Raw genomic sequence first — 14,911 nt, forward strand, 5'->3', positions numbered from 1 at the left:
GCAAATGGATATCAGTTTCGTTTTTGTTTGGAAGGGAAATCTACTAAACCCCAGTATACGCTACCCAGGGATTTTACGCTGCTTCAACTCTCTGGTACATTCTCTAATCCTAGATGATTAAATAACAAAATGCAACCAAATTTTTTTTGAGTAAGTCATTCTTAATTTTAAATTATTTGATGTATCTTTATCATTCCTCTCTCTAGAAAGCAGCCATTTCTGAAGCATCATGTTTTTGATCACCCTTCAGGACACCATTTAGTAGTTTGCTATTACTGTGCACTATTTCACAGCAAATACAAACTAGTCTACACATCAAACACCACACCACAGCACACAGAAACAACCTTCAGCTAACATCTCTATGATCATTGTATATTCTTCACACCGATATCATTTCCTTCATCAAATGAACTCTCAAAGTTCAGAAACTTAACCTAAGCACTGGATCATCTCAGTTATAATAGTACATTACATTGCATTTTTAACATGGCAAAGGACCCCCAGTATTTTCATGAAAACCATAACAAATAAAGTCAAATCAGAGCCAAAGGAGAAGACCACTTTGTCGAAGAGCAAAATGCTGCTTCCAATGAAAATCCAAAGTGAAACAGAAAATGCTGCAGCTGGTCCTGGAGGATACCTTCTGAGCTTCAGCCTCAATACTGGATACAACAAATGCTGAACACTGGTTACAGCCAATGCTACAGAACTGGAACAGACTCTCAGTTATTGCTTAAAATCTCAGTAAAGTAGCTGAAGTCAATATAGATCCCACATTTGGTTCTTCGGGCTAAAGACATGTGCAAATAGTTCAGCCTCATCTTTAGCAATCACATTACAAGCCCAAAGAATCTAAGGATGCACTTGGAGCCACCTCCGTAGAACAGTTGTTTAATTGTCCTCCACCATTCATAAATTGCAAGATCACTTTTCTCTAACCATTGCATGCCATTTAACATGCATGTTGTACCTTTACCAGAGTTACCACTTATTTTTCGCTGCTCTCAGCAACTCTAAGCAGTTCCCACTGAACAAGGGTCTCACTTCTGTGTTCGGCCCTTCAGGCAAGTGGTTTGCTTTTACTGTGTGATTAAGCACATTCAGCTCTCATTTAGAAATGGGCAGTTTCAGATCTGTATTAGGTCACTTCCTGTACAGGCAGGAAGTAGTAAGTAGGAAAGCACATTGGCTGGTAGAAGACCTAAGGTTTATGTTATGAATGAAAGTTTCTATCTAAAGCCATCCATTGTTTCTCCTGCAGAAGTATTGCTTGTAAGTTAATGTAAGTATTGCTTGTAAGTTAATGTAATAGTGTTTAGAAGTTCATCTAAAGGTATCAATAAGATTTTGCTGAAATAGAATGTTATTATTAAGTTTATTAGACACTAACCTAGATGCAAATGGTTTACACATACTATTTACCTGTAGTATTTTCTTATCATATTTTCCTGAAGGAAATTTAACAAAGTTCTTACTTATCTGTATATATTTACTCATGTGAATGGAACAATGTGGTAATTCCACTGTATTACTTATTCACTATGTCATGCCATTGAGTCTGCAATAAAACCAAGGAGCTAGGAGGCTACATCATGTCATTTTTGAATGGAGTTTGGCTGACTGTCTATTTGATGTTACAACACCTCAGCGAGGGCAGTACACTCTGCCTTAATTGTATTGGTGGAGTGTGGCAAATGCTGAGCCATGAGGTTACAGACACAGCAGTATACATTTCTGTTATTTTCGTTAGTATCCATGAGACATTGGGAATACTATTAACAACTGTTTCGATCTGTTAGTCTAATCCGCTGCACGTGGTTGCAACAATGAAAGGCTACAAGGCAGTCAATTCCACCAATGGTGTTGGGGCAGGTAGGTCTACGACAGATACATCACATAAGTTTATATTTCATATCAAGTCACTGCTAGAGATCCAATTTGGCAGGTGCGTTCTTTAGCTACCACTGATAGCTAAATAGGATGCTACCACAGGCGATGAACAACAAGTTCCCCAAGCACAGTAAATTCCGTTCCCTTTCATTTGTATTTGTCCTAAATGTTGAGTGACTGACTAGTGAAGGAGGTGAGCAGATGCTAATCAAGAAGCAGTCGCGTTGCCCAAGTTGGTGCGGTCTTTCATTAATTCTGTTACGGTTATTATTATATTATAGATTTATTGAGTATGCCCACAAGAAAATGAATCTTAAGGTTGTATATGGTGACATGTATGTACTGCCATAATGTTACTTTGAACTTTTAATTAATACAACAAGACTTCATGGAGCCAGCGGTCAATCTTGACGTTTCCCAACATTATTCCTTCCCACCCACATAACTGTACCACTCTCTCTGGTCAATCTGCCCTGCCATAAGAATGGATACACTCAGGGATTGTCATAGAAGTGTCTATCCGGTATGATTTTCAAAATTCAATTACAGGCTGTTGTTTCACCAGTCAGTGGGGTGTCTCCCCAGATGTTTGTTCACGGGACTCTGACAGCATCTCTGCAGAGCCCAAATTAGTACTTAGTTTAATGTTGTGTAGTCAGCCAGATTTAATACTTTTTCTGCTAACAAGACAGTTATAACACAACCTGCTGGTTTCCTAGGCAGTTTCAGGCTGTTAAAAACAAACTGCTTTAAGAACTAAGGGTCAAGCAGCATCTCTGGAGGCAAAGGCGGGTCAACATTTTTTAATCAAGACTGAACTGTGACTGGAATGTGGGCATGCCTTGAAATGAATTCACAGTACACTAGTAGAATGGAGACAATGCACACTACCACTGAGCTCCTCCAGAAGTTAGTTTATTGCTCTGGATTGCAGCATCTGCATTTTCTTGTGTCAACATCTCAAAAGGCACAGGATTGCTGTAGGTCTTGAATCACAAAGAGGCCAGACAGCACAGGAATGGAAGATTTCCTCTCCTGAACTAAACTGGGTGGACCTTTAATGATAACCTGTTACTTTTGTAATAAACCTTATTAGGCCAGTCTTTTTGTTTTAAAACCACAGATTATTAAGCTGCAATTTGATCTCATGAATTTGAGTTCAAGTCCAATACAATAATTTTACACTGCCTCATCAGGCTGCCCTTAATAAGTAAACTAGCCTCCTAGGAAATCAGAGGAATTAGAACCTACAATTCTACTCAGCATATCCTGCTCAGTAATTTGAGGCATTCATGATTATTTCAACAACAAACCAACGAGAAAGCAAAATGCAAACTGCTAGAGGAACTCAGTGGGTCAGGCAGCATCTGCGGAGGGAAATGAACAGTCGACATATCAGGTCAAGACTCTGTACTGGGATAATCATCCCTAACCAAATAGAAACCCTGATTTCCACACCTTGTACACTTGCCCTCATTAATTGGTTTGTCAGCAACAGAACTCAGTGTTTACCAGTGAGAAAGGCTGTTTCAAAAGGTATGCAAAGTCTATCCACAAATTTGCTAGCCTGTTTTGATAATTGTCAGTTTACATTGTATATCAAGTAAATATAGCTTTCTTAAATTGTCTGTGAACAGTAAATGCCATTACTCAAGCGACAATTCCACAAGAACAAAAGCTGCCCTAAATGTTTTATCCCTGTGCATTAACCTTTAATTCAGAGCCTTAAAGTAATAAGCAAATCTGATTACTTTATGCAGACAGCAAAGTTTGTCAGTACACTCCAAAGATTAAATAACAATTACTGCCAAGCTAATATTTATTTAATAATCCGAGTTTTACAAAAACTGAGTTCTGTACTTGGATAACTGTTGTAAGTATTCCTTTCTTGAATATGTCTGACTCAAGTCCCTGCAAAAAGCAATAAGGATGTGGTAGCTGTGGAATGCTTGAAATGTAAATGGCACTCGGGACAAGCCCAAACATGCAGAACCCCTGTACAAATGAAGGCACACTGAACATTCCAGATTAAGCTCTGCCTCTGAGTTTATTTACTCTTCAAATTTCTGTATGGCAACAGCATAGGAGAAAAAAAACAAAACAGCTGATTGAAATGGTTCAAGGTGAAAGGGGATCACTTTATTAGCTGCTGCCAGCATTAATGCTCTGCCTACTCCTCTGCTTGGACCATTATCAGATGAATCACTGCACATTTAGAACCACTAGCTTTCCAAACAACTTGCATTAAAAAATTACTTCAGCTCATTTGGCAGAATGTTGACATATGGTCAAAACTTTGCCAAGTATGACATTTTCTCACACGGCTCCCTGGCATTTTAAGGTGGAGAGGAATCAGTCGAGAAAGCTGCAAATATCTGAAGGCTCCATCACTGATAGATTTGTGGGGTTGCAAAAGAGATGTATGACCAGTTAGAGGATCAAAGAACTGCAGATGCTGAAAACTGGAACAAAAAATAAAATGCCGAAAAAACTCTGTGTTGAGAGTATCTGTGGCATCAAATGAATAATCCAGCTTCAGGGTCTAGGACAGAGAGAAAGATCAAAGAGGACAGGGGGTGGAGGTGCCAGGAAGAACAATGAAAGAGTCAAAATGGCTCCAGCATTTATGAAGAATAAGGTAAATGTACAGTTAACAGCCTTGGAACAGAACAAATGCAGAGCTTGCTGCCCAGCTGAGGTAACAGATTGTGTGCATTGTGTTCAAATTAAGGAACAAAGCAGTGAGAGATTGGATTTAATACAAGCATTCAGATATTTTGGCAGGCATAGAAATCAAGGATAGACTTTATCAAGGCTCATCCTGATTCACCATATACAATTACATGTATTAAGAATTTGCATGGTGTGTTTTGCCGCTATATGTAACAAAAACATTCAATTGTAGAATAAAGGATTATATACAGTAGAGGTTAAAGTACCGATATGGAATAGAATACCCATCAATACAGTAATTTTATGTATTGCACTGTACTGCTGCTGCAAAAATAAAAAAATCATGACATATGTGAGTGATGATAAACGTGATTCTGATATGGGTCTCTATAGTGGACTGAGAGTGGCAAGGAGAAGGGAATTATAGTTGGGAAAAGGGGATGAGAGAGGGGAGCATCAGAGAGACATTCTGCACTGATCAATAAACCAATTGTTTGGAATCAAATGACCTTGCTTGGTGCCTTGGCTGGGTATGTCTGCACCTGCGCCATCCTTCCACACTGGCACTCCTTCTCTGCCACCTGTCCCACAGTGCACCAGCCACGCCATTCCCAACATCCTTTGCTCCTGCCAGATTTACAAACTTGCTCTCTGCTCCACGTTGACAAATACAATACTGTACAAAAATCTTATATACATGTGCCCAAAACTTTTGCATAGTAGTGTACATAAATACCATCATGTAGTTATAATGTAAACAGCATTATAAAAAGCAGTTTAAAGTGGTTACAGTGCAGTGACTAGATAGGCAGTAGATTGGGAGAGGATGGGGTTTGAGTCTAACTAGAGTGGTTGCTTGGAAGAAGAAACTTAAGATAGGGTGAAGTTTTGTTTTAATAGCACTGTCCAGAAGGGAGCTTTAACAAAAGACAGTTTGCTGTGTGGGTAGTGTCCGCAATAATTTTCCTGCCCGCTTATTTGTCCTGAACAGGTACAAGTCTTGAAGTGATGGTAAACTGGAGCCGATGACCTTTTCAGCTGAACTGACAGTTTGTTGTAGTTTTGTATATTCTGAGAGTATGCTGCATCAAACCAGACAGTAATGGCTGATGTGAGGATGCTCTCTATGATGGCTGTGTGGAATAGCACCGGTTTGTCCTGGGGAAAATGGAATTTTACCCTACTTTTATCTTCCGGTTTAGGATGGCGCTGGTGAGACAAAGCCACGCCTTACTGACAGCAAACAGATCTACAAATAGCTCCATTTTTCTGCACAACGATCTCTGAAATCAATAGTCTGTAACTTTCCTTTCGGGGCTGTGCTTTTGAACCACCTCCAGGACCTGGCATTTTTGCAGTGTGAACTGGAGACGCAAAGGCGCAGTAAGTTGTTGCATGCTACAGAAAGGCTGAATCAAGGTGGCAGAGCCTGGGTCCCAGAGAGAGGAATGAGTCAATGATTGGCCGACCTAAGCACACCCCAGATTGAAAAGGGCGTGTACGGCCAAATCCAGGTAGAGGGTCCCAGGCCCGAGAACAAGGAATGAGCCAATGTTTGGCCATTGCTGCAGTGGAACTGGAGCTGAATCAAAGCAGCACGGCACGGGCTGGAGAGTGAAGAATGAGCCTATGTTTGGCCGATTTAAATACTGCGCCAGACAGAAAAGTTCAGGATGTTGGGATCACAGGCGAGGTCAGGGTCAGTGTACGGCTTGCTGCTCGCCGAGGTTAACCTGCCTTCGTGCTGAACTGAACCTGTGGCCTGAAACTAATGGGCTCCTGGACTGGCTACAGCCATGAACTGGCTTTGTGGCTACAGACTCACTTATATGAACTTTAGTTCTGAGTTTCGTTTGTTTACATGATTTGTTCTTTTCTTCATCCCCACAATGAGTGTTTTTTTAAAATGGGTTCTATTCAGTTTCTGTGTTTTGTGGCTGCCTGTAAGAAAATGAATCTCAAGTTTGTATATAATATACAGTACACACTTTGGTAATAAATGTACTTGGTAAGAACTACATCCCCTGTTGAGTAATTTTGTTAATAAAGGAGTTTATGGTTGTCCCACGAGTTCCTGTGAAATAATGATGGGAATCGATCTGAACGTTGAAATGTTGCGAACTGTAGAGCTATTGATGATGAATTGGTGGAGAGGAGACACATTTCTCCTGAAGCCAGTGTGCATCTCCATTTGGAAATAAAGATGCTTTTATACAGTATATTCAAAAAAATAAAATTTTAACTCATCTAAATGAAATACAAGACATGCATGTGATTTATGGATTGAAGAAAATCATGAAAAAGTAGATTCGGACACACCTGAAAACACATGTGAATGGGATCCCTCATCTATTTACAGGGTTTATCATTAGAATGACCCAACTTATGAAAATTCACCCTTACATTTTAAAGCATTTCTCAAGATAGCAATAACAATAATATGTTTCATGGTATTTATTAATGGCTGGAAGCCATATAATATATTCTAATAGTTTGGTGTAAGGGTGATTATTCACTGAGAGAATTACAGCAAGGATATGTATAGCAATACAACATACATAGGTTTTTCTGGAAATAAGTGTTTCTAATAGAGTAATTGGCTTATGGACAGTTGCTTAACCCAAGGACTGCCTGTATGAACAAAGAGCATCTGGAGCTGAATAGAATGACCTGCGAAAGCATCCTAGAAGGACTATGGGTAAACTAAAGAAAATCTTTTTCTGGAATTATAGTGACTGGCTTAAAGCAAGAACAAGGAGGTTTGTAAGACCGTCCCCACTGAGGTGAAGCATTGTGTGTGGAAGAGGACAGCACGAACAACAGTGAGTACTATAGTTTAAGGCAAATCAACATGTATGAATAATTTCTGATACCAAATTAGCTCTGAATAACATTCTACCATGTGGAAATTTCAGATTTTAAATAAATTCATGGTCACAAAAGAGTCAAGCATGTTTTCTTTCAACAGGATATTTCAGATTACATCTTCCCTTACTTGTCATGCTTCCCTTTTTAAACCTAAACCCTTTCCCTCATTACCGGACAGACAATAAGAACATGCCTGCTTATTGCATGACAAGATACAGACCTGAGCAATGTTGGCCTGAGAAGCAAGGCGAATCATTATGTCTAGTTTCTCCAGTTTTACATATATTGGGTCATTGTATTTCACAAAGAACACCTTTATCTCTTGTTTTAGGATCTCGGGTCTGAAAAATGAGAACATGCATGATTATTGCATAGCTGGGGAAAAGAAAACACATACATCCTTTGCTCATTCAAACACCATGGTCTTACTTAAACACAAGAGACTCTGCAGATGCTGGAAATCCAAAGTAACACACACGAAAATGATGGAGGAACTCAGCAGGTGAGGTAACAACCATAAACAGGAATAAACTGTCGACGTTTTGGGCTGAGACCCTTCATTAGGACCTTTACTTATCTGCTAAAATCCATGCTAACCTTTTTTGTACTAAAAAGCTTGAAGGAATTGGCTCTGATGTGATGAAATTTCATAATTGCTACACCTCTGTATCTCATTATTTTCCAAAGGTAGTGCAATTGACTGTTTACACCTCCAGCTGCTGAGTGCAAAGGTATTCTCTCAAGGAAACAAGGGATGAATTAAGAAAGGTTTTCTGTGTTCCTTCCAAATGTCTGTTACAGAAAGGAAGTTGCATAATTGTTATAAAAAATGTATTAGTTATGCATAATTTAGTGTACACTTGTCTCAGGTTGCAGTATCAAGGTCCTTCCAGAATTCAAATGCAGGATCATAACTCACTCTCTGGTACTGAGGGATTGCTAGATATGCGGAGGCTAAATATGGGGATGTTAAATCTTTGCCTCTCAGCAAGATAAAAAAAGATCCTTTAGCAGCTCTTTCAAATAATACGAGTATACTCCAGTGTGCAAAGAACAATGTGTAAAACAGAATATAATGAAAAACCTCCACTCTAGTCTTTCAAATTCTTAATAGAAACAAATAAAACTCATTTACAATAGATCTCTGATCATCTAGCACCCTTGGTACTTTGGTCCATTATCAGTCATCATTAGGTTAGCAGAGTTGCTGAATGTTACTGTTTTGGATGTTACTCATTTTTTGCATGTAGTCCATGTAACTGTTTTGGTGCATTGTTTTAGGATATTTTGTCATGTGGAGGCACGACTTATTTGCCAGTCGAAAGCTGCTTCCGTCATGCTGGTCAGTGATTGGTTCATTTAAAGTGTATGCAATGCTCTTTTCCCCATTGGTTGGCTTGTGTGCCACAGCACCTATTTCATGTTCTGAGCGCCTTTGGGGCTATAAGTAGCACATGCGAGAGGTACCCCCTCTACCAATCACAGGACCCACTTCAGGCTGAATTCATGACCCGCCGCGAAGGACCATTAGAAAAGAGCATTGCAAACATTGACCCCCCCCCCCCCGCATTTATTTAGTTAAGTATCTGTTCATAGCAAGCTTAGTCTTCAGTTTTATAAATCGGGGAGATTTAGCAGAGTATCTGTTCAATTAAAAGATAACCAAATGTACTGTATAATGGTTTTAGGTAGTTTAGACAAACGCTTTTTAGCTAGATACCTGGTTTAGTGTTTCACTGTTCTGTATTAAGTAAATAGTTAATGTACCCATTTTAAAATTTGTGTTTTCTGTTTCATTCATTGGATCCTTGAACCTGCTCCCCCACATTGCAATTTTACACTATAGTATGATAAACTTCCAAGAAAACATTCAAGTTTAAAAGGAGCGTGGGTAAAGGGGCCCAGCTGAGTTTAGTGGGAGCACAGAAAACATCGCCTGCAAACTAGAAGCCGAACCATTAGGATTTCTGTAAAATGAAATAGCAGATTAGTGGAGTTTTTCCTGTATTCATTTCTGTGACAGTGGAGTCACAGGTAATCACTATGGTAAATGATTAAGGAAAACTTGCAGACGATAGTTGGAGAATGAACTGCAACAAAACCCTGGGCTGATTAGAATAACTAAGATACCATAATGTTTCTGTCAGAAATGTCACCAGGTGTGCTCTGAATATTCAGTTCAATTCCCAGAGCATGAATGGCAAATAAGTAAAAATGCAGAAACTCAGAGAGAGAAAAACATACATGCTCCAGTTTGAAATATTCAGAGAAGTCGCTAGCTCTAACAAAGGTCTGCAAAGAACCTGTTTTTAAAAGAAATTATTTTAAAAACATATTTTACAATGTATTTCCTAAAAAAACGTTGAGTGAAACTCTATTACCCAAGAGGGGCAGTGGGCTGGAAGATTAGAACTGTGATTGAAGATCTGTGATTTTCTGTCGAGCCTACACTACAATATGGGAACAGTAGCTATTAATTCAAATTGAATTTCCACTGTGTGCAACAGAATACATTGACCAAAGAGGTCTCCCCACAAACTGTTGGCTTAGCCATCCTCTGTGATGGCCGTGTTATTGATGCTGGGAGAGTGAGAAGATAATGAAAAAAATAAGTTCCAACATCCCTACTGGTGTGATGTGGAATTTGCTATCAGGTTTGCGTGCTGTGATTCCCTGACAGGTCTCAAATATATTAAAGTACAGTTTAGTTGCATTCAAGACGTCATACAAGCAATAATTAAACCAAAATACAAAGTCAAATCTCAGCGTGGCCATTTATGAATTTAATTAATTACATATATAATCAAAATGCTAGCATTTATGATTGTTACCATGAAATTTTATTACACTGTCTAACACACTAGTGTTTGTAACTAGTGTTTTTGTAAGGAAAGAAAACTGCTGCCCTTGTATGGTAAATATTTGTCTTTAGCTAAATAAGCAAGAAAATCTGATATTTGTAGCCCACTGGCTTCCCTCAGTTAATAAGGAGTCCCGAAGAAGGGTCTCAGCCCGAAATGGCGACTGTTTATTCATTTCCAGAGATGCTGCCTGACCTGCGGACTTCCTCCAGCATTTTGCGTGTGTTGCTTAATAAGATCAATAGTCTTCTTTGCTGAGCTACTTACAAGAAGCACTATAGATAGCAGTGCTACAACCAAAATTGGAAGAGAAATAAGTTGCAGCATGGAATTTGCCATCAAGTTCACTGTTGGGTTTTACTGTATAAAAACCTATACTGTACTGACACTGTATTCTCTGGTTGCTTCAGTTGTCATAACTAAAAACTACTTAGCAGCATCACTATGAAACCTTATGATCAGAGTCCTGAACAATAAAGCTGCCAAAAGAACTGGTAATGGAGTTACACTAACTTGAAGATTATTCTACATTTGTAAGAAAATTCTACATCTGCACGAACTGGTATATCTGAGCAGCGATTCACTAAGATGCTCCACTTTATAAGAACAGGAATTTTAAAAAAATAATTAGATACTATACAATTATATTAAAATGGAGCTGTTTCATTTTGAAAGAACAGCATGCACTTGGTGATAAGTGAATATAGACAATATTGAATTAAATATTTAATTCTCATCAAAGCAGGTTAAGGATAGGAAACTATATAAACAAATGCACGGTTAAAGACTTGGTGCAGGGGGCAGGATTTCAGGCTTGTGGGTCATTAGGATCTCTTCTGGGGAAGTTATGACTCATTAAAAAAAAAGGGATGGGTTATACTTGAACTCAAGAGGGAAGATGGCCTTGTGGGCAGGTTTGCGCGAGTTGTTCTGCAGAGTTTAAACTAGGTTGTCTGGGGGATGGGAACCACAGTGATAGGTCAGATGATGGAGCTTTGCATCTCCCTCTACGCGCAATGTGCCCAGAAACTGTGAGGAAGGATAGGCAGTGGATAGGGCATAAATACAGTCAGTTGGAAGGGTTGAAATGTGGTTACTTTAATGCAAGAAATATTAAGAATAAGGGGGTGACGAATTTACAACATGGATCAGTATATGAAATAATTACACTGTGGCCATTATAGACAATAGACATTAGGTGCAGGTGACAAAGTTCTTCCTCAACTCTGTTCTAAATGGCCTACCCCTTATTCTTAAACTGTGGCCTCTGGTTCAGGACTCCCCCTACATCGGGAACATGTTTCTTCTCTCTAGCTTGTCCAATCCCTTAATAATCTTATATGTTTCAATCAGATCCCCTCTCACCCTTCTAAATTCCAGTGTATACAAGCCCAGTCGCTCCAATCTTTCAACATATGACAGTCCCACCATCCTGGGAATTAACCTCGTGAACCCATGCTGCACTCCCTCAATAGCAAGAATGTCCTTCCACAAATCTGGAGACCAAAACTGCACACAATACTCCAGCTGTGGTCTCAGCAGGGCCCTGTACAACTGCAGAAGGACCTCTTTGCTCCTATACTCAATTCCCCTTGTTATGAAGGCCAGCATGCCATTAGCTTTCTTCACTGTCTGCTGTACCTGCATGCTTACTTTCAGTGACTGATGAACAAGGACACCTAGATCTCGTAGTACTTCCCCTTTTCCTAACTTGACACCATTCAGATAGTAAACTGCCTTGCTGTTCTTGCCACCAAAGTGGATAACCTCACATTTATCCACATTAAACTGCATCTGCCCACTCACCCAACCTGTCCAAGTCACCCTGCATTCTCATAAGATTCTCCTCACATTTCACACTGCCACCCAGCTTTGGGTCATCTGTAAATTTGTTAACGTTACTTTTAATCCCTTCATGTAAATCATTAATGTATATTGTAGATAGCTGCAGTCCCAGCACAGAGCCTTGCGGTACCCCACTAGTCACTGCCTGCCATTCTGAAAGGGACCTGTTAATCCCTACTCTTTGTTTCCTGTCTGCCAACCAATTTTCTATCCATGACAGTACCCTACCCCCAATACTATGTGCTCCAATTTTGCCCACTAATCTCCTATGTGGGACCTTATCAAAGGCTTTCTGAAAGTCCATGTACACTACATCCACTGGCTCTCCCTTGTCCATTTTCATAGTTACATCCTCAAAAAATTCCAGAAGATTAGTCAAGCATGATTTCCCCTTCGTAAATCCATGCTGACTTGGACCGATCCTGTTACTGCTATCCAAAAGTGCCGCTATTCATCTTTTATAATTGACTCCAGCATCTTCCCCACCACTGATGTCAGGCTAACTGGTCTATAATTGCCTGTTTTCTCTCTCCCTCCTTTCTTAAAAAGTGGGATAACATTAGCTACACTCCAATCCACAGGAACTGATGTCGAATCTATAGAACATTGGAAAATGATTACCAATGCGTCCACAGTTTCTAGAGCCACCTCCTTAAGTACCCTGGGATGCAAACCATCAAGCCCTGGGGATTTATCAGCCTTCAGTCCCATCAGTCTATCCAACACCATTTTCTGCCTAATGTGAATTTCCTTCAGTTCCTCCGTTACCCTAGGTCCTCTGGCCACTATTACGTCTGGGAGATTGTTTGTTTCTTCCCGAGTGAAGACAGATCCAAAGTACCTGTCATTTCTTTGTTCCCCATAATAAATCCACCCGTTTGTCTTCAAGGGCCCAACTTTGGTCTTAACTAACTTTTCCCTCTTCACATACCTAAAGCAGCTTTTACTATCCTCCTTTATATTCTTGGCTAGCTTACCTTTATACCTCATCTTTTCTCCCCGTATTGCCTTTTTAGTTATCTTTTGTTGCTCTTTAAAAGTTTTCAATCCTCCGGCTTCCCGCTCATCTTTGCTAATGTTATACTTCTTCTCTTTTATTTTTATACTGTCCTTGACTTCCCTTGTCAGCCACGGTCGCCCCTTACTCCCCTTAGAATCTTTCTTCCTCTTTGGACTTGGCTGCTTGATATTCCGGGATTTCGATTTTTCAAAAAGGGAGGGAAGGAAGGTAAAAGAGGTGAGGGAGTAGCATTACTAATCAGGAACAGTATCATAGCTGTAGAATGGGAGTATCATAGCTGCAGAATGAGAGGGCATCATGGAGACATCGTTAGTGTGAGTGGAAGTCAAAAACAAGAAGAGAGCAATCACTCTGTTGGGAGTATTCTATACGCCCCTTAAAAGCAACCGGGACACTGAGGAACAGCTTGGTAGGCAGATTTAAGAAAGGTGCAAAAATAACAGGGTTGTCATCATGGGTGATTTTAATTTTCCTAAAATTGACTGGCATCTCCTTAGTGCAAAATGTTCAGTTAGGACAGAGTTTGTTAGGGGTGTTCAGGAAGGATTCCTGACACAGTGACTGGACAGGTTGGCTAGAGGAAGGGCCATATTAGAACCAGCACTGAGCAATGAACCCGCTCAGGTGACACATCTCTTGGTGGGTGAGCATTTTGGAGATAGTGACCACAACTCCCTTACATTTAACATAGCTATGAAAAAGGACAGCAGTAGATGACGTAGGAAAGAATTTAATTGGGGTAATGCCAATTACAATGGTTTTAGGCAGGAACCTGCGTGCCTAAATTTGGATCAGATGTTCTCAGGGAATGTACAGCAGAAATTTGGAGGTTGTTTAGGGACCACTTACATGGGTTTCTGGATAGGATTGTCCCACTCAGACAGGGAAAGGATGGTAGGGTAAAGGAACTATGGAGGAAGGAAGCAGCAAAAATTAAGCTGGATTCTTAAGAATTATAAAGGTATCCAGGAAGGAGCTAAAGAAGGAATGGAACTAGAAGGGGACACGAGACTTGAAGAGTATAATTAAGAAAACCCCCAAGGTGTTCTATACATATATACAGGACCTATAAAAAGTATTCATGTTCAACCCCCCCCCCCCCGGAAGTTTTCATGCTTTATTATTTTACTACATTGAATCACAGTGGATTTAATTAGGTTTAATTAGGCTTTTTTGATACTGATCAACATTAAAAAAAAACCCTTTCATATCAAAGTGCAAACAAATTTCTACAAATTGGTCTAAATTTATTACAGTTATTAAACAAAATAATTGATTGCATAATTACTCACCCCTTTCAAGCCAGTATTTGATGAACCTTTGGCAGCAATTACAGCCTCGAGTCTGTGTGGATAGGTATCTATCAGCTTTGCACATCTGGACAATTTTTTTTCCCCATTCCTCTTTACAAAACTACTCAAGCACTGTCAGATTGCATGGGGATCATGAGGGAACAGCCCTTTTCAAGTCCAGCCACAAATTCTCAATTGGATTGAGTGCTCCAGGGCATTAACTTGTATTTAAGCCATTCCTGTATAGCTTTGGTTTTATGCTTGAAGTCATTATCTTGCTGGAAACAAATCTTCCCCCAAATCGCAGTTCTCTTGTGGACCGCATCAGGTTTTTCTCCAGGATTTCCCTGTATCTTGCTGCATTCATTTTACCCTCTACCTTCACAAGCCTTCCAGGGCCCGCTGCAGTGAAGCATCCCCACAGCATGATGCGGCCATCACCAAACTTTACAGTATGG

General features: G+C 39.9%; 1 protein-coding gene across 2 annotated transcripts in view; it reads right to left on the bottom strand.

The window, feature by feature from the left end:
• The window catches only part of ap2b1 (adaptor related protein complex 2 subunit beta 1), a 275,766-nt gene that overhangs the window by 188,705 nt on the left and 72,150 nt on the right, over positions 1 to 14,911 (bottom strand). For both annotated transcript variants that reach the window (XM_063031461.1, XM_063031460.1), the window contains exon 8: positions 7,655 to 7,775. In XM_063031461.1, coding sequence (XP_062887531.1) covers positions 7,655 to 7,775 — 121 coding nt within the window. The remainder of the gene's footprint in view (positions 1 to 7,654; positions 7,776 to 14,911) is intronic.

This window comes from Mobula hypostoma, chromosome 23 (assembly GCF_963921235.1).
Source record: "Mobula hypostoma chromosome 23, sMobHyp1.1, whole genome shotgun sequence".
Lineage (NCBI taxonomy): Eukaryota > Metazoa > Chordata > Chondrichthyes > Myliobatiformes > Myliobatidae > Mobula > Mobula hypostoma.